General features: G+C 38.3%; 1 protein-coding gene across 1 annotated transcript; it reads left to right on the top strand.

Moving 5' to 3' along the window:
- The first annotated feature begins 1,129 nt into the window (after positions 1-1,129).
- Positions 1,130-15,092, top strand: LOC125241207. The gene is made up of 8 exons (XM_048149571.1): positions 1,130-1,171; positions 1,259-1,334; positions 2,574-2,724; positions 7,775-7,920; positions 9,330-9,390; positions 9,634-9,736; positions 11,627-11,722; positions 14,897-15,092. The coding sequence occupies exons 2-8, from the start codon at positions 1,259-1,261 to the stop codon at positions 15,008-15,010; spliced, it is 747 nt and encodes a 248-aa protein (XP_048005528.1). The 5' UTR covers positions 1,130-1,171; the 3' UTR covers positions 15,011-15,092.
- Positions 15,093-23,535: the final 8,443 nt, after the last annotated feature.

Genomic DNA, 23,535 nt, shown 5'->3' with positions numbered 1-23,535 from the left:
TAAACAACCCCCCCACGGGCCCCACCCCCATCGCCATTGTGCTGTGCCTGTGGCGGTGAGCTGCAGGTACAGTCAACCAATTGGAACCCTAGACTACTGCTTGTCATTTTGACATGGTTGTAGGGTGGCCTAGGGTTCCAATTGGTTGACTGTACGCTCGCGCTTTACTTCATTACCACCAGCATCAATCCGCTTTGCAGAACACCACCTCCGGAGGCTATTGATAGCCCCATGTACTATTGGACTGTATCCAGTACTGTCAACCTCTCAGGGACCGCGTGTGTAATGGATGACAGGTGTCCCTGTGCCTGTTATCCTGCGAATAACCTACGGAGGCAGGCGTTGGTCGTGTGCGACCCGTCTTCGTCGAGCACGCTTGCGGCGACGTGGTCAGGCACCGGGGCAATCTCCCTAGCGCGTTCCGCCACTTCTTTCTGTAGTTTATGTTACACGCCATTTTCGCAGAAGATTTGTACTTGCCACGAGCAAACTAAAGGAGGAAAGTTCTTCCCTTGCACTTGGTTGCGAAACACGGTTGCGACGATGGCCGAAAGGACACAAATATTTACACATAGGTAATACATTACAAATTATGCAATAATGCACATTCTCCTCTACAGGACATGCATTCTCAGGTCAGCCAACTTGTAACCATGTGCATGTTTGTTAGAAATAAACAATTTTTATTTTATTTCCTTTTTAACCCCCGACGCAAAAACGAAGGGGTGTTATAAGTTTGATGTGTCTGTCTGTGTGTATGTCTGTCTGTCTGTCTGTTTGTCTGTCTGTCTGTCTATGTGTGTGTCTGTCTGTGGCATCCTAGCTCTCGAACGGATGAACCGATTTTGATTTAGTTTTTTTATTCTGAAAGCTGAGTTAGTCGGGAGTGTTCTTAGCCATGTTTCATGAAAATCGGTCCACTAGGTCGCGGTCGGGGGTTTTTTAAAAATTTTAATTTTGTGGATAGGTTATTATTCATTTCGAAACAGTATAGTTTTCCCATTCACACTTTAAAATGGAAATAATACAAAACACATAAAGCGTACAATACTTTGTTATCGCATCGGATTATCTTCCCACAGGTGTTCTTTGTAGATTATTAAACGAAGTGTCTATTACTTCTGCGGCTACTGTAGCGAATGATAGTTCATTTTTTATTGTTAATTCAAAGGTGAAAGTAAAATCAGTATACCTACCTAGTGTGATGTGAAATTTAATGTGGTTAAGTAAATGATAATCTCATATAAATTTTTTTTAGATGACTAAAATAAGTATAATTTTGCTGATGGCATTAATAGGCACTTCAACTTCATCCTATGTGGATGGTTTTGCAGGTATGTTTACCCGTCTAGATTTTGCGGTTTGCTAAGTAGGATATTAATTGTTTTAATTGATATGAACCTCCAAGGAATATTTGTAAATCATTCAGTGTCAACTCGGGAAAGTCCAACGTCTTATAGTTTAGTGTTACATACATAAACAGTATGTACACGCTACCTACATATACGTTCATTTCAGTGTTCCACCTATGTAAATTATATGGAACTTAGGTACATATTATGTAGGTAGCGAGTTGGTTAATATTGAGTATGTTAAAAATTATTAGTACGACAAGCCTGATTTGTTGCACAGAATGCTCTATTATTGAAGTTTTTTCTTCATGGAGATATATCAATAGAGAGCTGATTTTTTTAATACCTACCTAGCGTATATTGAAAAATTACAATATTTGATATTTGTCAGTTTTATGATTTCGAGAAGTAAATAAAAACGCAATAGGGTTAAATGCATGCCGTGAGGATCCATGTAGAGGCTTTAAAGATCCCCTGTCCTAAGCTAGTTATATAAATTATATAAATACGTGTAACTCCTTAAAACATAAATAAATAAAAAATCATAATATGGAACGGAACGAAATCAATAAAAACAAAATTTTGAACATTTTAAATGAATAATATGTCGTATGCCGAAGTACTTTCTTAGTTGACTTAATTAATCTAAGGATTTAATGACGATAAAATACTGTTTCACGTACTTATAATTATTATCTATAGATACAGTTTAAGTGATTACTAACTATTGTTTAATTTTAATACTTAATTATATTGTTTTTGAAGTGATTAGTATCACTGATAAATCAACTGATATCTGATTTTTGTCGTAAGTTGGGCTTAACTCGATAGAACTTACTTATAAGGAGTGTACAAGTTTCTAATGGGTCGGCAACGCGCATGTGACACCCCTTGAGTTGCAAGCGGCCATAGGTTACGGTGACCGCTTTCCATCCAGGCGGACCGTATACCCGTTTGCCACCGACGTGGTCTAAAAAAATACAAACTTTTAATAGAGAGAGAGAGAGAATTTGTGTTAAAAATTGTACATTCATTTAAAGTTAAAAAAAAAGTTTTCAAAATTAAAAAGTTTTAACAGATCATGGCTAGGTGGGTTTCATCGTATAGCTACAGCTAGTCTTTATTTCATACACGAAATCACTGGTATTATTGACCGTAACTGTACTTCTTGCTCTCTACCAATAAATGTAAGTAGGTATAACATTTAAGTGTCTTTTACAGGTCTAAGGAACAGCTTGCTCGAGCAACAGGTTTTACAATTACTCGAAACATTTAGAGGTATAATGTTAACTGGTTCTGGCGACATTCCGATTCTAGATCCCCTGCAAGTAGAACATGTACACGTAGATGAAAATATAATTGATTTGCCAGGGTAAGTAGTACAATTTATGCTTGTATGCTTGAAGTGCTGATAAAATAAAACAAGCTTATAATAGTCTATTTAGAGTTCCGTGCCTCAAAACAGAACCCTTATAGGATCACTCGTTAGTCGGGCGTCTGTCTGTCCGCCTGTCACAGCCAATTTTCTCCGAAAGTACTGAACCGATTAATTTGAAATTTGGTACACATATGTAAACCCGTGACCCAAAGACTGATATGTAATTTAAATAAATGAAATAAGTCATAGCGGGCACTTTTGAGGGGTAAAAAGGAAAATTAGAAATAAGTTTTTTGAACTATATTATGTTACATAACAAATGAAAAAGCTTTTTATTAGTATTTTAAAAAAATAATTCTTAATACTTAATTATGATTCAAGAAATTTATAAGTAATTTCAGAAAATAGGTAAAACATGGCCATTTCCCCACTTTATCTCCGAAATGTACTTAATTAATGTAAAATAAAAAATATATAAAATACCTGATGCAGCCAGTAGATTACAAGAAATCCTATTAGAAATTTACAGTCAAGCGTAAATTGGACTTAAATAACTCAAATTACGAATTTCACTTACTGCCGCTGCAAGGAGTTACCAAATAAATCTGCTGAAATTATGTGACACTGTTTGATAAGTAGATAATTTTTGTTTCATTTGTTTTTTTGGAAATTGTTGTTAAATATCGATTATTTGCAAAAATGATTATTAAGGCGCTTAATTGTAATTTAACTGTGATGACTCAACGAAGAAAGTAGATTTTAAATATCTATACTTGCTTGTTAAACGTACATTCTAAAGAGCCACCATATAAAAAATATGTTATTTACGGAACCCTTGGACCGAGCCCCACTCTATGCGCGGATCCAGGGGGGAGTCATGCCTCCCCCTCTGGAGCCTAGGTTGGCCATACAAATAGACCACGTGACCCCCCCAGACCCTTGGTTAAACAAGAGCAGTCACCGAAATACGTAAAAAAAATCGTAAATTCAGTCGTCGTCTCCTCCTTTTTCATACTTTGTCACGTATTGGTTTAGAAACTATTGTAAACAAAAAATAAAAGTTAAGGTAACGATGGACTACTACTGACAACATAAACAATTTTTTTCTACTCTCGTAATGTAAAATACCCTATTAGGACGGGGATGCCATTATGGACAAAAACACAAATCCTTAAAAATATGTATCTAAAATTAGTTTCTAAAAACAGACGGCATTGTACCATAAACAAGAGTCATAGAGCTGCTTTATTTTCAAGTTTCATTTAATTCTGTTATTTCTGAAAGATTTAGCGGCAAGATAAAAGAATTACTGAAAAAAATATCAGGACGAATTCTTAGTAATGTTGCTAAAAGAGTTGAGTTCATGTATAAAATAATAAAAAAATAATACTCGGTGTAAACTTGAATGACTTTTACTTACTGCATTAACCATAAGATAAGGTATAAAACATACTAGTTTGTTACTCCAAAGATATGAAGAAATAGTGCTATTTTGCTAGTGTCCATAACTGGAACCGGAAATCTGCGTACCTCCTATGATGGACAAGGAACAATTTACGAAAGTAAAATTTACTAGAAACAATCCTATGTTAAAATAACCCAATCTAATTTTAGTTCGGGTATATAAAATTGACTCATTGAGTATCAGTTGGCTTTAAAAGTAAAATTTTAAACTTATTTCACTGTCCATAATGGGGGATCCATTACAGGAGAACTGCCGTCCATGATTGGATAATAAACACCTCATTTTAATTTGTTGACTATGAAGAAACCAATAGGAGTATCTACTCTGCAATACGCTTGAAATGTAAAAGAAGGACATTCAAGTTTTAACACGCTTAGCGATCGATTTTTTACATGTATCAGTGAAATATCAAAAATAGGCAAAATTTTATCTTAAACTGTCCATGGTTGGGTCCGTTACCTTACAGTTTGTTATTCGTCATTACATTACAATGTCATGCATTAGATCTTTAAAACCCTACATAGAAGATGCCAGCCCCCCGGCGGCTCCCCGTAAGCTCAGTAAGTTTATATCCATAAACGCATTCTTATGAAGCCTTTTATGGATATTTTCTACTCCCGAACTGTTATTCGTCATTTACAAGGTTGTGCATAGATTTTTAAAACCCTACATAAAAGTCTATTCCCGAAAACCAGTCCCCGCCGGCTTCCCCGCGCACTCACGCAGTAACGAAAAATTCAAAAAGCATTGTTTGGTTGGGGTTACTAGAATTACTAGAGCAACGAATAGTTGTTTGGCCGGATACCGGATACCGAATATTCGGCCCAACCATCGGCCGAATATTCGGTATCCGGCCGCCGAATATTCGGACAGCAGAATTTTACCTACAATACCTACAATTTAAGCAGGGAGCGGGCGCGTCGTGCAGGTTTTGACTTGTTTCGTAGTGAAGTTTGCGCGGACTCCGTTTTTTTTCAAATGTTTATACATAACATACATACATACATAAAATCACGCCTGTATCCCATAAAGGTGTAGGCAGAGCACGAAACTGCTAAAGTTACAGTGCCACTCTTGACAAATAAGGGGTTGAAAGAAAACGAAACTGTGACAAAATGACTGACTGTGTTACATGTTTATTTTTTTAATAAAGTGCTATGATTATAAGTATTATAACCGTAACTGTTTTTTTTACATTTAATTTTTTTTACCCCAAAATCATTCAATCAAAAATAGCACATCCGGCATCCGGCCGGATAGTACGTCACTATCCGGTATCCGGCCGAATATTAAAATAAAGGCCGAATAGGCCGGATACCGAATAGTAACAGAATATTCGGTGCATCTCTACTGTAACCATGGCAACGTATTATTATAACGTTACTGCGTGGCTGCCGCGAGCCGGCGGGGGCTGGCTTCGGGCAGCTGGCGAGGGCGCTGGTGGGGCAAACCTTTGCGTCAAAATACAGGAAACAGTGCGAATTTCACGAAATTTATACTCACTAGAAAACAGGTGCCGTAGCTGAATGGCATTTCTGCGACGCGAAACGAAAACGAAACGCCGCGAAAGATAATCTGGCTCTGTTGCGCCCATACACAAGAGCGATAAAGATAGATACCCACGAGCGTTTCGTTTTGTGAGCGTTTGTGCCATTCGGCTACATACCCTGGTCGTAGAAAAAGTATTGTATGCAGCGGTCAAAAAATAATTGTGGCGTCTTTATTAACCCACGCCACTCGCACAAAATACTATTTAAAAAAAAACATTCAGTCGAATTGAGAACCTCCTCCTTTTTTTGAAGTCGGTTAATAAACTATAAATTGTAAAAAACTCGTGTTGAAACTTTTATCTGACAAAATATGAAACGGGAGGCTATGAATGAATTTACCTTTTTTTTACTTGTTTCCGTGACTGCCATTCCTGGGTTCCCACGACAAAGTGGCAGCTGACTTTCACGACGAAGTATCGCACGAGCGCATATTTTCGCCTAGCCCTCGGTCTATAATTTGTTACTGACAAGGAAAGGTAGCCAACTGTCCCAATAGTCCCCTTCCTCTGGTTTGATTGTTTTTTATATATGTTTAACAATAACATAAAAGTATTTTTTTATAGCGGCCCAAACTCATCTTGTTGGGAGAAATTGTTTGTCAAAGTCCTGAAAAGTGACAAAACCCTCTAATTTGTTCAGGGAGATTTGTTCAATCATATTGATAATTAATTACAGATTTCGAAAAGTCAGATCAATGTATTTTATTCATAATATGAGTTAAAAAATCACAAAAAAAATCATTCAAAATGTCATTAATTAAACAAAAAAAGATTTTTGACTTAATACTAGCTTAGACTGTGTGCTAGGAACGCGCCCCTTTTATATATTTGATCGCCAGTGTCCGAGGTGTGCCAACAGCAACACGTCAATTACTTGCGACACTGTCCAATGATGTTACTTGTAATGGGACAAACGAGATGTTCCTTTATGTTCACGAGTGAATAATGGTCTAAATGCGTTTGCCCCCAATGTAGCACATGCATACTGTATTGAAACAAAATCAATTGTTACTTTTCTTCAAAATGATAACTTTGAATATGTCTTTTGGCTCATGAGTAATTTTGACTTGAGACCACTTGTTCCTTTGAAATCATCGACGTCGCCGTATAAAGTTACTTATACTTGTAAGAACACGGACTTGTACCCTTTGGGTCAACGCATAAGCTAGGTTAGGAAACTGTCAGAGTTGTGCCCTTTTTAACCGACTTCAAAAAAGGAGGAGGTTCTCAATTCGACTGAATGCTTTTTTTTTTGTATGTATGTATGTTATTCGATATCTCCGAGATCATGGACCGATTTTCAAAATTTTTTTTCATTCGATCAGGTATAACCCCGAGATGGTCACATTGGCACCAAGTCGGGGTCTGATGATGGGATCTTGGAGAAATCGAGGGAACTCCTCAAATGTTATAGGCACATGTAATGTTTTTAGTGTATTTTTCAGAGGTACACCAGTATTTACGCCTGATGGTGATGACTTTATGTGGCTGAGCTGATGATGGAAGGTCAACTCCTCAATGGTTAGGAGTTAAGGGATAATTCTTTCACTACTGTACATATATTCGGACTGATACATAGAATATCAATAGGAACCACTAAAAATCAACAAATAAATAAACTTTTTAACAAAAAATAAAACCGCCTTCAAAAATAAGCGCGTTACAAAACACGGAGAAACTAAAAAGCAAAAAATAATAAACCTTTGAATTCAGATTTCTTATCGGATTGCAAATAATCTAAACATTCAAATTATAAACAAATCGCTCGCATTAGAAAGAGACAAAAAGTAGCCTATGTCACTCTCCATCCCTTCAACTAACTTCACTTAAAAACACGTCAATTCGTCGCTTCGTTAGTCGTTTTGCCGTGAAAAGCGGACAAACAAACAGACACACACACTTTCCCATTTACTTATATAAAAATCAGTCAAATCGGAGGGGGACAGTTGGGTACCTTTCCTTGTCAGCTAAAAGGCCTTGCAATAGTTGCAATGTAGTAAGTAGGTACTAAACTATACATTTTATTTCAGGGCGCACGTGACAGTCAAAGATTTGGTTCTGCATTACCTTAGTACTTTTGTTGTGGATCACTTGAGAATTTCAATAACCGGTTTACTTCCAGTGCGGTATTCGGTGCAGTTTGAAGCACACATTCCAATTATAATCGCCGAAACTGGTAATTCGCTTATTGTGTCAGTTCGAACACACTACCCCTGAAGCCGACTTGTGTCAAATATGAGAAATTAACAGCTTTATCATTGTTAATGTACCTAACCTGTAATAAAGAAATAATGAGGAAACCGAAAGATATTAGCCAAATAGCCACGTAGTTTTGGAACGGCAGTCCATTTGTAATGAGTTTGGGAATTAAATATAGAATTTCAAAATGATTAACATCGTTCCTAGCGTGGGTGGAAGCAAAGATACCCCTAACAATAGGTATATTTTTGCACCATTATTCATTGTTTCATATATACATAGAAACAATTCAATAATATATAACATAATTTTACCGAGAAAATTATGTCCAATAAGATAATCTTTTAATATCAATTTATTAAATATTATATAATGAACAGTTTAAGAAATATTCGTTATTTCTTAAACTTGGAGCAAATATTGGTACAAAGTAGCCCCTTTTAACGGTACTGATATTTTACGCAATCCCATGAACAAGACCTTTTTTTGTTCGACTGATTTTCTTATAGTGAATTTATTCAATACTACAAACGTTAAAAAAAATGCAATAACATAACATAGACGAACGTAGAAAAATGTAGCTACACTCATAGCGGTCAACTAAAACCCACAGGAATCCACGTGAACATTAACCACTATCCAAACTGGATTGTGAAATACTATCAAATTGTCTTTACCCCTCCTACATAATTGTCGTATAACAAATAGCGTAAATAGCGTAGCTCTTACGTTATTCCCAAAATAGTTAGATGGATAATTTAAGTATTCAATTTGTTCTTATTGTCCCTACCCCATTCTCCTTACCCCACGTTATGTAGAGTCGGTCAGGTCGGTGCAACTTCTATTCCTCTTCCATTATCCTCTATCTTTAATTCGTCATCTTAACACACTTCTTTCTTTCTCATATCCTCTTTCACACAATCCATCCATCGCTGTTTGGGTTTACCCCTATCTGTCCATCCATCAACATTTATCTCTAATTTTGCGTAAGTATATGAGATTGATTCTTCCTCATTACATGACCGTACTACGCCAACCTGCCGCTCCACATATTTTCCGCTAGGCGATCCTTTCAAACTTCACGAGAGAGAAGTATAATTTGAGGTATTATCAAAAATACACCCGGTATACATATTAGGTATAACTTGATAAATCATGTCTCTTGTATTTTAATTTAATTTATTGAACCGCATGTATAGCCAATTTGATAATATATTTGTAAGTGTAGTTTGGTAATACCTTTGGAAGTATAGTTTGATAATATCGATCAATAAAAACGTAGTTGTCTGCCTACAATATGTCAATAGACGAACTCTTAAAATCCAGTCCAACGAAATTCTTCGATTAGCTACCTATTTAACGTTAAACACATTGCATTTTTTTCAGATGAGTACGATTTATACATTACAGCGATGAATTATGAAATATTTGGTAGAGGAGACGGCAAGTACGTTATCAGTCTGATATTAATAGATTATACGTAAACTGAAATAGATACCATACACTAAATAAAAAAGCGACCAAGCCCACTGGTGTCGAAGCCGGGAATCGAACCCGGGTCTCCACTGCTCCAGCTATCGCGGCTGACGTGCTAATATTTAATAACATATTTTGATTTGTTACATACTTAGGTTATACGTACTGAAACGTATTACGTTATTACTCTCGACTAATATTATTACACTTTCAGAGCCGAGGTTATTGAGCCACGAGTATCGGGTTCCTTTACGTTTGCAGTTTTGAGCACCACGGTATCGGATATGGTCGTCAACATTGGTTTAAGCAAGTTTGAGGTAAAAACCTTTATTGTTTATTAATTTATTAGGAACCAACTATACGTAAAAATTGGGCCAAAAGTATGAAGGTGGCCTTTTATATTTTGTTATTAGGAATTAAATATTTAAAACTTTATACCTACTAACAAAAATATCTTTATTGCTTTTCAAAAGATTCTCCTTTGAGGTCTACACAATCTCTCGATAAGTCACGTGACTGACGGTCTTGTAGGTAGACGTACGTACGCGAAACCTTTCCATAATCAAACTACCTACGGCCATGAACAAACTGCAAACCAGCGATACACACTCGTTTTAGATGGTGATTTATCTCCAAAAGTCGTAAAAATTTCATCAATGTACTGTAGTTGACTTATGTGCCGTTCCCGGAAACATTCCCTAGGTGGGAAAATAGCCAAAAATATTTCCTCAGTAAGGCAACATTGGAGAAAATTAACTAGTGTAACTCGCATGCAAAAGTAATTTCCCAATGTTCCCCGGTAAATTCCCATTGTTTCCAGGGTTTATTCCCAAATTTCCCGGGTAAATCCCCATTCCATAGTCAACTAGGAACCCTTACTTATAGTTTCGCCATATTTGCCTGCCCGTCCGTCCGCAGATAATCTCAGTGACCGTTAGTACTAGAAAGCTGAAATTTGGTACATTGGTATATTGATGTCTTGTCTTGTCTTTATCAGGCCTACAAAGTGGTAAATAAAAAAAAATGTTTTATTAGGGTACCCCCGAAAATGTTCGCGTGTCAATTCCATGGCAGCTGTGTGTGTGCGTGCGTGCGTGTATTATACTTTCTTTTACCTTAGCTGACAGATTGCAGCATTACTTTATTCAATCCCGAAATATAAAAGACAGCCTCCGTATAAGTCCCATAAACTACAGAGATGTCGAAAAGTGATGTGTATTTCAATAAGAATTTACTAATGCAAAAGTATAACTATACTTAAGTTCCACAAAACCAAACCAGATTTTATGTTTTTTTCACTTGACTTGTCTAAGGACAACTTGATTGACTGACTTGAGTTGTCTGTAAGAAGCATTTTTTAAATTCCCAAATCGAAAAAGGGAAATTACCCCCTTTAAACTAATTTATAACTCCAAAATGAGCTATTTGCTAATACCAATGATTCATGAGGCGTGAGGACTTCGAGCAGGACTATCACTGCAGAGTCATTTAAGTATTCATTAATCGGCCACATATTCCTATTTTTTTTTTACTTTTCCCAAAAATTATGTCCAACAGCTCATCGTAAATATAAATCCTCTTTAATGGTTATGACACTTATGACTAAAGTCACATTATAACGAAAATCTCTCAAACTTGACTGACATAATACTTTCAAGAGTACCAGACTGATTGACACTTGTTAACAGGGTATTAGTATTTTACTATTTGACGGAAATATTAAATTATCAAGGAAAATGCATTTTGTAAATTAATTAAAAACTTTATTCAACTTGTTATCATCATCCTCCTTGTGTTATCCCGACATATTGTCACGGCTCATGAAAACCTAACAAAACTTTATTCAACTAGTAAATATTATAATTTCCGATATGGTCAGACCTACTCAAGTGCTCACGTCTCTTGAACTGAATCGTTATGTAATAAAACTATTCCCATGCTCATATTCGCGTACTAAATATCCCTTGAACCAGTATCCAAATGTAATCGCAAGATTAGTCCAATAGAAAATAACTTTTGGCCAAGCCGAAGCCCTTAGGCAAGAGTACAATCGTTGACGCTCTGTGGCAACTGGTTCTGTAGCACCAATACGAAAAAGCTATAGAGAGACATAACTACTATACGCCTCGGAACGTCAACGAGTAAAATCTTGCCCACAGGCCGGCCCAGTTTCTGTAAATAACTAAAATCAACGATATTATTTTCAGCCTCAACTGACTGGACTATTCCACCACGACGGCGCTAATAACTTCGCTAACGCTTTTCTCGCCAACTTGGTTCCGGAAATTGTTGTTTTCTACAAAGTAAGAATAACGAAGTTTTTGATCGACTAATGAGAAATAGTTAAAAGTGGCGTTTCTAAATATTATTTAAGGTTGTTACGTACGGTGTTTGTATTTTGAAATACAAAAAAAAATAGCAAATAGTCCACAGGGGCACTTTTACAAGTCACATATACTCGTATAACATAATATTTATACGAGGGCTGTTCTGAAAGTTTTTACTTGCTCCGGTTGTATTCATGCGATTTGTGTTTTTCTTATACTGTTTTGAGGGATTTTTCATTACTAACTAAGGTGATGTAGATTTGTGTTTAGAAAGAGATTAGTTTATTTTTTATATTTATTTAACTAGAACGAGTCGACGCCTAACTAACGCGAACATTTAAGATCAATTCTTCAGACTCTTTCGTACTGTGATTTATCATTGTTTTTCATTGCAAGAGTTATTGTATTTATAGGTGGTACTAATTGAAAATCTTTACAATTTATTTACGGATAATTTACTATAACCATTTTTATGATAACTCCGTGCGTAGCCGGGGCGAGCCGCTAGTTATACGTGGGATGTTCCATAAATAAGTCCTGCAAAAATCTAACTATTTATTAAATTTTTTAAAATAAAAACCATCACTGTTAATACACTTATGCATGCGTTCAAACCACGTATTAAACATAACCTCCCACTGATCCTTTGTGACACTGGCGCAGACCTCATCCCATGCACTTAATAGTTCGCCATCAGTTGCAAATCGTCGTCCTTTCAGCTGGCTCTTGATCAGCGGAAAGAGACCAAAATCACCGGGCGTGAAGTCGGGGCTATAAGGAGGGTGATAGGTAATGGTCGCTCGATAAGCAGGAGCGTTATAATGGTGCAAGTGTCAACTGCCCATACGCGACTTTGGTCGCAGTTTCTTGAGCTCGTAGATAACTTGCAGCAAACAAACATCAGTGTACCAGGTAGCATTGACAGTCTTCTGCTTGTTAATTCTAGCGACAATGCCTTTCTCTCTAAAGAAAACTGCAATCATCCGTTTTTAACCGCCGCCTCAAATCTCTCAAGAAAGGACGGTTCTCAATTCGTCTGTATGTTTTTTATTTTTTAAATGTTTGTTCCACGATATCTCCGTCGTTACTGGACCGATTTTGAATTTTTTTTTGTTGAATGTATATGCATACAGATTAGTCCCATTTTTCTCAGAACCCAGTTCTGATGATGGAATCCTAGAGAAATCGATGGAACTCCTCAAATCTGAAAGCCACACATATGGTGATTTTTGTGTTTTTTAAGGAACAACATGCATTTACGTACGGAACAGTGATATTTGGTGCAGTGGAACTGCTGATGATAGTCAGAACGGAACTCCTCAAATTTGAACGGTATACGTATATTCATTTGTGATTGGTTGCCATCAAATCATCATCATCCTCCTTGCGTCATCCCGGCATTTGCCACGGCTCATGGGAGCCTGGGGTTCGCTTTGACAACTAATCCCAAGATTTGGCGTAGGCACTAGTTTTACGAAAGCGACTGCCACCTGATGACCTTCCAACCCGGAGGGTAACTAGACCTTATTAGGATTAGTCCGGTTTCCTCACGATGTTTTCCTTCACCGAAAAGCGACTGGCAAATATCAAATGACAAATGGGTTGCCATCAAATAATTAAAGTATTAAAAGCAGCTTTAAAAAATACCTACACATTTCTACATAATCCAACATTCGCAAGTAGCTTTCATCAGAACCTCAAAGGCGGCGGTTTTTTTTTCTTAAAAATTATTTAATTGATCTTTGTTGTTTGACCTTAGTTGGGGTTGGCTCGTCTTCAAATACCCAGATTTTTGATTTACTTGGAACGTCATAGTAGTACAGCCAAGTGTCATCTCCAGTCACGATTGAGTTACCATTGGTTAACATTGTTAGATCGGCCGGAGTCATACTTTTTCAACATTTTCTTACACCATACGCTATTTCTTACGCCTTACGCTGACTATCGTCGAGAGTGTGGGGGACCCAGAGACAACATAACTTTTTCACGTTTAGTTCTTCGTGTAAAATTGAATTAAGTGTTGATGCACCAATGTGAAGTATCTCTTCAATCTGTCTGCACGTATTTCGCCTGTCAGTAGTTATCAGTTTTATATTATATTTTCTTGGGTCCTGCTTGTAGTGGGTCGGCCCGATCTTTCGGCGTCGTCAAAATTAAAGTTACCTCATTGAAATTCCTTTTGCCACCTGAACACAGAAGAGAGAGGAGGAAGGCTCTTTAAAATACCAAACGTATTAAACATTTCCTCGTGGCAGTCCTGGTAAGACATACTTACCACGTTTAAAATTGTAAAAGAAAATCACTATTTTCGAGGTTACCAAGACTAGCTATTTTCACAATTTTTTCTATTTATTCACCAAAGATTACTGATGCCAAGCTCAACAAACACTGCGTGCATGGACTTGTAATAAGTGGCAGATAACCATACCCTCAAACATACATGTCTTAACTTGTTACATTCGTTCTATTGCAACACTTATGGAACATCCTACGTACATATATTTAACTCACAGAAAGATTGTATATGTAGAATGCACTCAAAAATATGGACCTTCCAACATTGACTATCGGTACCAACATTCCTATTTTTATTAAGAAATAACAAATTTCATTTAACCCGACGACCGGTCTGGCCTAGCGCGTAGTGACCCTGCCTGCTAAGCCGCGGTCCCGGGTTCGAATCCCGGTAAGGGCATTTATTTGTGTGATGAGCACAGATATTTGCTCCTCAGTCATGAGTCATGGATGTTTTCTATGTATATAAGTATTTGTATATTATATTTTATCGTTGTCTGAGTACCTGCAACACAAGCCTTCTTGAGCTTACCGTAGGGCTCAGTCAATCTGTGTAATAATGTCCTATAATATTTATTTATTTATTTATTTTAAAATAAAATAAAATAAAATAAATTTAACCCGACAGAACTTAGCCTTAGGAACTGACTTACAACTAATTCATACCAATCGATAGGATCATCCTAGTTTTAAGTATAACTATAAGTATAAACATGTACATGTTACTGTCTTAGTACCTACTCTCTTTCAAAACTGGCCAAAACTGGTTCGGCAGCCACAATCGCGTCGTCTGCCCTATTTAGACTCGAAAATCTGAACTAAGCAAACAAATATTGACTTTTTTCTGTTTTTCAGGATGAAATTAGTGACTTTGTAAGTCCTTTAATACAAGATATTGCAAATCAAATACTGGAAAACGTAAGCATAGGGGATTTATTTCCCCAATTCCAAAAAAATAAGAATATGTAATTGGATGGACTATCGTAAAACAATGTTACAATATCTACTGGTATTAAACTGGCAAAAAAGAAATAAAAACCCTTGAGAATAATCCTTGTTTTTTTATACAGTTCCTATCCCTAATAAAAAAAAATAGCGACCAATTACTGCAATTACGATGAAAGAGGGCGACCTGCGTGAAATCGCTTTATCTTACAAATGTAATACCGATTTTCCTGCTTGGTTATTAACATTTTTGAACATTGACATATTTCACATAGACCGATAGTCTCCATCTCCATACGACTCGTCGGTCAAAACAACACGATCAATGTTTGCGTGGAACACTCGAACGTGTAACGCTCACCCTACGCAATAAAATAAAAATGTTGCGGGTCTTTCCGCGTAACACGGACACAACAACGAAAAAATAAACTACAGAATTTTAAATGTGTTTGAATATAGAATAAACATATGAGGGTGGCAGAACAAATTTTATTACCTTAATGGCCAGTTGCATCAAACCGTCTGTCACCGTTAAAGCGTTCGTTAAATTTTATTGTATGGGAAGTTCCACAGACATCTGCTGCGTGATGATGATGTGTCTGTCAAATATGGTTGATGCAACTGGCCTTAAGTCAATAATAAGTCAATGGTTGTCATAATTTCCGTTATTGTAAGTGCTGCTTGCTAAATCAACTAAGAACGTTGAAGAAGTAATTCAGAGTTCAATATAAATGCTCAAAACTAACCAATTTGTCACACATTTTATGTTATGCATCATGTTTTTAGGTGATAGTTCTATATAAGGACTTATCGCGAACACTGAAGTTCGCAAATTGTGGGCATTTTTCTCTAACATTCTAATAACGCCTTCAATTGGAGTAAATGCTGGCGTCCACTGGGCTCGCCGGGTCGTATCTCATTAAAGCCTGGCGTCCACTAAGGCGGAATCGAGCCGCGTCGAATCGAGTTCTCATAAATGTACATTTTGAATGCGATTCGACGTGACTCGATTCCGCCTTAATGGACGCAGTCTCATTAGAATTGCTGAAAGCGAATTAACGAGGTTCGACTTGGCGCGCCTAGTGGACGCCAGGCTTTATGTGGCAGTGATATACTGACTACTGTCTATCTACAAGAAAGGCGCGCCAGGAATAGGTTTTCAAACATCGATACTTAACTTTTGAAATTTAGTTTGAAATGTGATATCGGCGTGATTTTTTTGACGGCCCGGCTAGGGTTGCCAGACGGTCGGGATATGGCGGGATTCTTCCGATTTTTAACATGTGTTCCCGAATCCAGACAAATTAGAGAATGTCCCGATTATTCAATATACTCTAAAATTTCAAATTACAAACTAGAATCAAGCTAAATTATGAATTTGTGAAGAAGCAGACCAGTTCTTCAAAAGAGCCATTAACTATATTGAAGAACGATATGACTTTAATGAGAACTCGTTGTATATAAAACGCTGTCGAAACTGTCTTAAAAAAAACAACTAGTTGTTCTTATGGAGTCTCTGTTGGAAACACAGACCAATACAACAAGACGGCCCTTACAGGGCGACTCGCGGTCACCAAGCATACGACAAATCAGGTTTATAAAAGTTTGAACGCGTGCGACACCGATCAGTAGCGCCCAAGTATACGACCCGTTAACAGTGTTCGTGTCCGCTCGGGAAAAAATCTTAAATAATCAAATTTGGTTGCAAACAATGGTCTCTTGCAGCATAAAGTGGTGTGGCAAGTCTTCTAACACTTCTACATATAAAAAAGATGGAATAACATTCCACAGTTAAGTCAAATTAATTATTTTGTTGAATATTGTTTATTATCCGCGGAGTTCATTTATACTGGTCAATATGGTTGTACTGAGCGGCGCCGAGGCGCGTCCATCCCTTTTTGCCTAGTTAACAATGCGATATGCTATCCCTTTCACGTAAACGACTAGGGATGGGGCCATGTTAGTTTATGTCTGTTGCGGGAACTTCGTACTGCCGTTCGTACCATGTGCTACCATTTTATGAAATATAAAAGAAAGCAGATTTGTAATTGTGAATAATTATCTATAATCTGTAGAGTCTGTAGTGTTATTTAGTTGATTGATTAGTTTAGAATATTTAGTTGGTAATTTAACTTAGTAAACGTAAGTAAAAATGCACAGTTTAGTTATTTGTTACTAGAATGATTTTTATTGAGGTGCTATCACAATCATCATCCTCCTTGCGTTATCCCGGCATCGGCATTCGCCACGGCTCATGGGAGCCTGGGGTCCGCTTTGGAAACTAATCCCAAGATTTGGCGTAGGCACTAGTTTTATGAAAGCGACTGCCATCTGACCTTCCAACCCGAAGGGTAACTAGGCCTTATTATAATTTAATTATAATATTATAATTTGTTGCAAAACAAATTCATCACAGTACTGGTACCGGTACCATTGTTTATAATAGAAGGATTTTACCTGCCAATAAAATCCATATTGTGGTCCAGAAGTCCTCTCCGGTGTTGTGAGAGAGCGTTTACTGGATTTTTGATGAATATTTGCCTCAAATAGCCCATCTGATGACTCCTTCCTGTGGTGACGTCACTTCCCCTGCAACAGATTTCACAGACGGCGCCAAATAACTGGTTTCTTACCCCCATTCAACAGGGCTCGGTACGGATTGAGCAATTATTTCTCATTGCGTCTCACCAGGTAGGCCTTTATAGGCCCGGAGAGGACTTCTGGACCACAATATGGATTTTATTGGCAGGTAAAATCCTTCTATTGTGGCCCCTTCGTCCTCTCCGGTGTTGTGAGACCTGTCTGTTATCACCTGGTGAATGGCTATAGAGGATAATAATAATAATTTAACATACACATTCGTATGATTGCATTTATTAATAGAAACATAACTAAGTACATAATCACAATTGTAGTAAAAATTACATGCTAAATTAGCCTTATTAGACAAGTAATGGAAAGCATTAATTAGATTGGTTGAAAAAGGCGAGCTACGGATGAACCATCGCTTACTGAATCATTATTAATGATTAATTGCCGTCTGTAGAAATTATTAAAGGTATTCTCACTTCTCCAATTCCCTCTTAAAAGAATTTCATCAATAGGAAAATTATTTATCCAGTTGGATGAAGACACTGCTGATCTAGTGCTCCCTGCGGAGTGATGGACTCCAGCTTCATGCAAAATCGATTTGATCCAATTACTGATCATAGTACGAGTAGCGGCTCTAACTTCACCTCTACATGTCACAAATAAAGCAGAAATATTACCTCTTCTTTCAGAAGACAGTGACAGTAACTTCCTAACCCAAAAGACTGGACTTATTCTGGAATCAGGATGGTCCAACAGTTTCCAACCAGACTGACGATAAGTCGCTGAATCCGTCTTAGACCCGAATATTGGATTAAAAATAACCTCAGACCCTTCATTAATCATATTGTTAGAATTAATATCTAACAGGGTAAGATCGTGAACCCTACGTCCCGACGCGAGTAATAATATTGTAGCACATCTACGAGAGACCTCAAACAAATTGTCTAAATTTGATACATTGCTTTTGAACCAATCTACTACCACAGCAGGGTTCCAAATAGGAGCTTTGGCCTTACGAGGATTACGCAAAGCTATAGCTTTTAAAACATGTTTTACTATAGTATCTTCACTTAGCTTCTTGTCCAGGTAAGGTTCGCAAAAGGTAGAGATGACAGATTTATGTAAAGCGATAGTACTATATGACAAACCTTCCTTAGTACTTAAGCCAGATAAAAATTCTGCTAAATCAACTGCCTTCGGAGTATTTACAGATATCTTGTTTTCGGAACACCACATAACCCATCTATTCCAAGCCGGGCGGTATGAAGATAAGGTGGATTCACGCCAGCTTGATTTTAATAAGGAACGATCCTGCTCCGACCATGAAGTAAGAAGGGACTCCCACCCCCAACTAACCATGCTTCCAGCTCCAGATCCGCCAGGTTCGGTGGGGGATGTCGTGTCGTCATGTCGATGAGGTGGTGATTTAGGTTCGTAATTTTGATCGGGCAACAAAGAGCTCGCGCGCGTAAGTCGCTCATCCAGAAAGTCTTTTCCCACCTGGGAGTTATTATGATGAATTTGCCCTGGCATTGGTTCAGGTGAGCTAGGACACGGGGCATCAACGAAGGTGGTGGGAAGACCCATGCCAGGTCGTAATGCCATCGGCGACTGAACGCATTGTGAAAAATTGCCTGATGATCCAATGGGTCTCGGCTTACATACCTCGGGACTACATGAGCGTTCCGCGAGGCAAACAGATCTATGTGTGGTGTGCCATACGCTTGAAATATCTTCTGGCAAGCCCGTGATGATAGGTGCCACTCCGGAAGAGGTCGACCGCGGGACAGGCGATCCGCGACTGTGTTCAGCGTACCTGGTAGATGTTGGGTTACCAGATTCAATCGTAGGTCGTTCGCAAGAAGAAGGATTCTTCGGGCTTCCTCTAACAACTCCATGGATCTGGTTCCTCCTTCGTGCTTCAAGTACGCAAGAGCTGTCCGATTGTCCGACTGGATTAATAGTGTGGAACTTCGTAATACGTACCTGTTCGCTCGAATTGCTTCGTGTATCGCATGAAGCTCTTTCAGATTCGAGTGCCAGTACCTCTGCTCGCTGCTCCATGTTCCTGAGAGAATCCTGTCGTTTAACTGTGCCCCCCAGCCATAACTGGCCGCGTCCGTGGTCAGAAAGTTCTTTATCAGAGATTGATGAATTACCGAGTGCAACTTCACATTCCTCATCCACCAAACTAAGTCTTTTACTATTGGCACTGGCAGTTGTCGGAGGCGACAGGGACTTGACCTCTGAAGCTCGCGACTGAATACTTGGAGCCTGCGGCAATGTAACCGACCTAACGGAATTACAAAGCTCGCGAAATTCAACCTTCCTAAGAGGGACTTCACCCACTTGGAAGAGTGGACACCTCGATTTAAAAGTCTTTGAATTTGTGAGAGTATTTTGGAGATCTTCTGCTCTGGCAAGTATTTTATATTGCGCGCTGTGTTCCAACAAATTCCTAAAAACTCGAGGTCTTTGCAAGGCACAAGTACTGACTTTTCGAAGTTTAAAGTCCAGCCAAGGTACTGTAGGAAATTGATGACGAAAACTATCTGAGACTGAAGTAGGGATCGACTCTGGTTTGCCAAAAGGAAGTCGTCTAAATAAACAATCACGCGTATTCCCTCTTTCCGCATTTTTTCTGCCACGAAATTGGTCAATTTGGCAAACATTTTCGGTGCGCAAGCCGCCCCAAATGGAAGACAGGTCATTTGGAAAATCTGACCTTGGAATACTAACCTTAGAAATCGTCGGTGAGAGTTGGCGATGCTCACGTGAAAGTAAGCCTGACTCAGGTCTATTTTTGCTAGATAATCCCCTGGTTGCAGAAAATGTGGGATGTCGAAGTGAGATATTAGGGAGAAACGACTTACTCTTAAATATTCGTTCAAACTCTTGAGGTTGAACACAGGACGATAGCCCCCGCTCCCCTTTTTCACCAGGAATATCTTTGACAAATAACTCGGAGAGTGAGGTACAGGTTCTATTACTCGATCCGCTAACATCTTTTTTATTTCTACAGTCATGTCCGACGACGGCTGGATTTCGAAATTTTGAATTATATTGGAGCTTGGCCAAACCAACGGAGGCTTTCGGTAAAATGGAAGACGTGCGCCCGTTACTATTTTTAGAATAGTTTGACTTGCTCCCATCATTTCCCAACGACGACGATAAAATGTCAGACACCCTGCCCTGAACGCCCCCGAGTCAGAACTCTCGCAATCGCTTGTTCCGCTCGTGGTAACTTCCTCGACGCGGCTGCCCGCGTCTAGGTTCTTGCCTCTCGACTCTAGGGGCGCGGGGCTGGTGGAAGTCGTACGATGCGAAATTGGGGAATGATGGCCTATTCGATCGAAAGTTAAATCGGAAAGGGGGTAATAGTGGCTGAAAATAACCTCTGTTGGCCGCCGAAGATCTAGGGAATTTTTGGTTTTTACGCGGTTTATTCTGAGTGGGGAACACTTTATTCAAACCACCCTCGTCTTTTAGGAATTCTTTAAGCTTATCTGCCTGGAACAAATTTTCGTAAGATGGGGGTATCTTTCGAAAACCAGCCGCGGTCACACTATCCGTTACATTCTTCAAAATCTCACTTCTACGATTTAACACAACATCAGCCCGCTTTCCGCAAAGAATGTGCAAAATATCGTTAGTACTTTTGTTGTATTTCTCATCCTCTATAAATAAATCAGTTATTTTGTCTTTTAACGACACGGCAGTGATATTCTCACACTGCCCTGCCCACTTCAAAATATTTTGCAAACACGTTTGCGTATGATCGCGATGAAGAAGAAAGGCGTGAGTTAGAGAGGCTAATGTCTTTTCAAAGGATGCTAAATATTTCGATTTATCATAATGACGCAACTCGTCATTCGTTTCTAGTTCCTTGAAACCCGGCACGGCTAGGTAACTCTTCTGAATATCAAAGAAAGAAATCTCAGCCCATTCCCGAGAATCGAATCGTTGCAAATTCTTCAATAACTCAAACTTTGCTTCTTCAGTCTTCCCTACACCTTTGTCCTTTAAGCTAGTATTAAAGTCTTTAAAAGTCACATTTTCCAACGGCTGTTCGTCGTCTGAAGACGATTCCGATCGATTCTGGGATTGGGCTTCCGGTTGCATAGAACGATGTATAAAATCAGTAATAGCGTTCACCTGATACGAGAGTTGATCAAACCTCGCTTCAAAGTCCTTTTGACGGCCACCACTGCTATCACTGCTACTAGAAGACCGACGACGCCGCCTCGGCTTAGGTGAGCGCCTTCGTTTAGATCGAGATGGTCTTTCCTCCCGACCACGTGTTTTCTTTGTTGAAGGAGCCTCCTCCGCGGAGGATGTAGACGACTTACGCCGTCTTTTGTGATTGCCATCTTGTGATCCAGATGGGCTTCCCATCTTAAGATACTACTACTAGTAATCACTATTTAAATTTCGAACGATAACTACACGAAATATACTTTGAGGCACAACCTGCCTCATCAAAAATCCATAACGCAATGAGAAATAATTGCTCAATCCGTACCGAGCCCTGTTGAATGGGGGTAAGAAACCAGTTATTTGGCGCCGTCTGTGAAATCTGTTGCAGGGGAAGTGACGTCACCACAGGAAGGAGTCATCAGATGGGCTATTTGAGGCAAATATTCATCAAAAATCCAGTAAACGCTCTCTCACAACACCGGAGAGGACGAAGGGGCCACAATAGACATGTCTCATTCCCATCCCTACTGCTAATCGTAAAGGCGCGCCATTATTTGAAACGACCAATGGCAGCACCGTGCGCGCCCGCCTCACCCCGCAAGGATTGGTGATTTGCGTCTCGAACAATATCGCTTGCAATAGGCTTCTAGTGGGGTGTTCTGTGGTTGGAAATAACAGAAAAATTGAATATCTGCGATAATATTAACAGTGATGAATTATACACAGATTGTGTTTGTGAATATTGAAATTCAAATTGCATCTCCAGAAGAAGTAATAAATTTGTCTAATGACAAAGTAAGTAAGTGCAATGATGTGAAAAATATTTAAAAAATTATATGTTTTGTGCTGTCCATTCCAGTACGCAACGCTTACTGAGAAAGAGTGTTCAGTTTACTGAACAATCTTTACACAGAAGAAAGAAACCGTATGTGCAATTGTGCATTGACTTGATAAAAGCAGAGCTAATAGTCAGCGGCGCATCGGTGCGATGTATGATGCACTTAATCTGAACATCTCAAGCGCACTTTCACCGTATTTTTGGAATTTTGATAATCGATGGTACATTCTACTTATAGACATATTTTAAATCTGATTTTGTGTTTTTTCCGACTAGAGGAAATCTGGAAATAAAATAAAACGGGCTATTTTCACTATTGGAATCTAACCTGATCACGTACATATATGCTTAAGCCCAATTTAGTCTATTTTATTCAGATACTATTGACTGTTGTTTTCTCACTCAAAGTGTGTTTAATTAACCTCTGAATCCTCTGATATAGTAAATATATTTGTTTTTTATCCGGGGCCATGCAGTGCAATGCAATACAATTGCAAGGCCAGAGGTCGCAGGATCGAGTCCTGCCGAAGGTGTGAATTTTTCCATTATTCCTTTAATTTAATAAATAGTAAATATAATAATAGTAAACAAAAACAGGCACTGTAATCGTGATGTACATATAGGTATATAACACAGAGTTTTTATTTTCAATTGAAGACCTAATTAATTAAGTTTAAACTAACATAATAGCACTTTTGCTATATAATTTGAAAAGAAATAGCAAAAATGCAATAATTACGTACTTCAATACAAGTAGAGTAGATTCAACAAATGCGGCGGCCGCAATGAGTTGGCTTGGCTGTTTAACCGATCAAAATTATAATAAAAAAAAATCAATTCAAACTTGCTAAATATTTTGAAAAATAATACTTATAACTACTACAAAACAACATACTTATGCCTATATAGGCAAAAGCATAAT

This window comes from Leguminivora glycinivorella, chromosome Z, assembly GCF_023078275.1.
Source record: "Leguminivora glycinivorella isolate SPB_JAAS2020 chromosome Z, LegGlyc_1.1, whole genome shotgun sequence".
In the NCBI taxonomy this organism is placed as follows: domain Eukaryota; kingdom Metazoa; phylum Arthropoda; class Insecta; order Lepidoptera; family Tortricidae; genus Leguminivora; species Leguminivora glycinivorella.
This window is presented reverse-complemented; position numbering and strand designations above follow the sequence as displayed.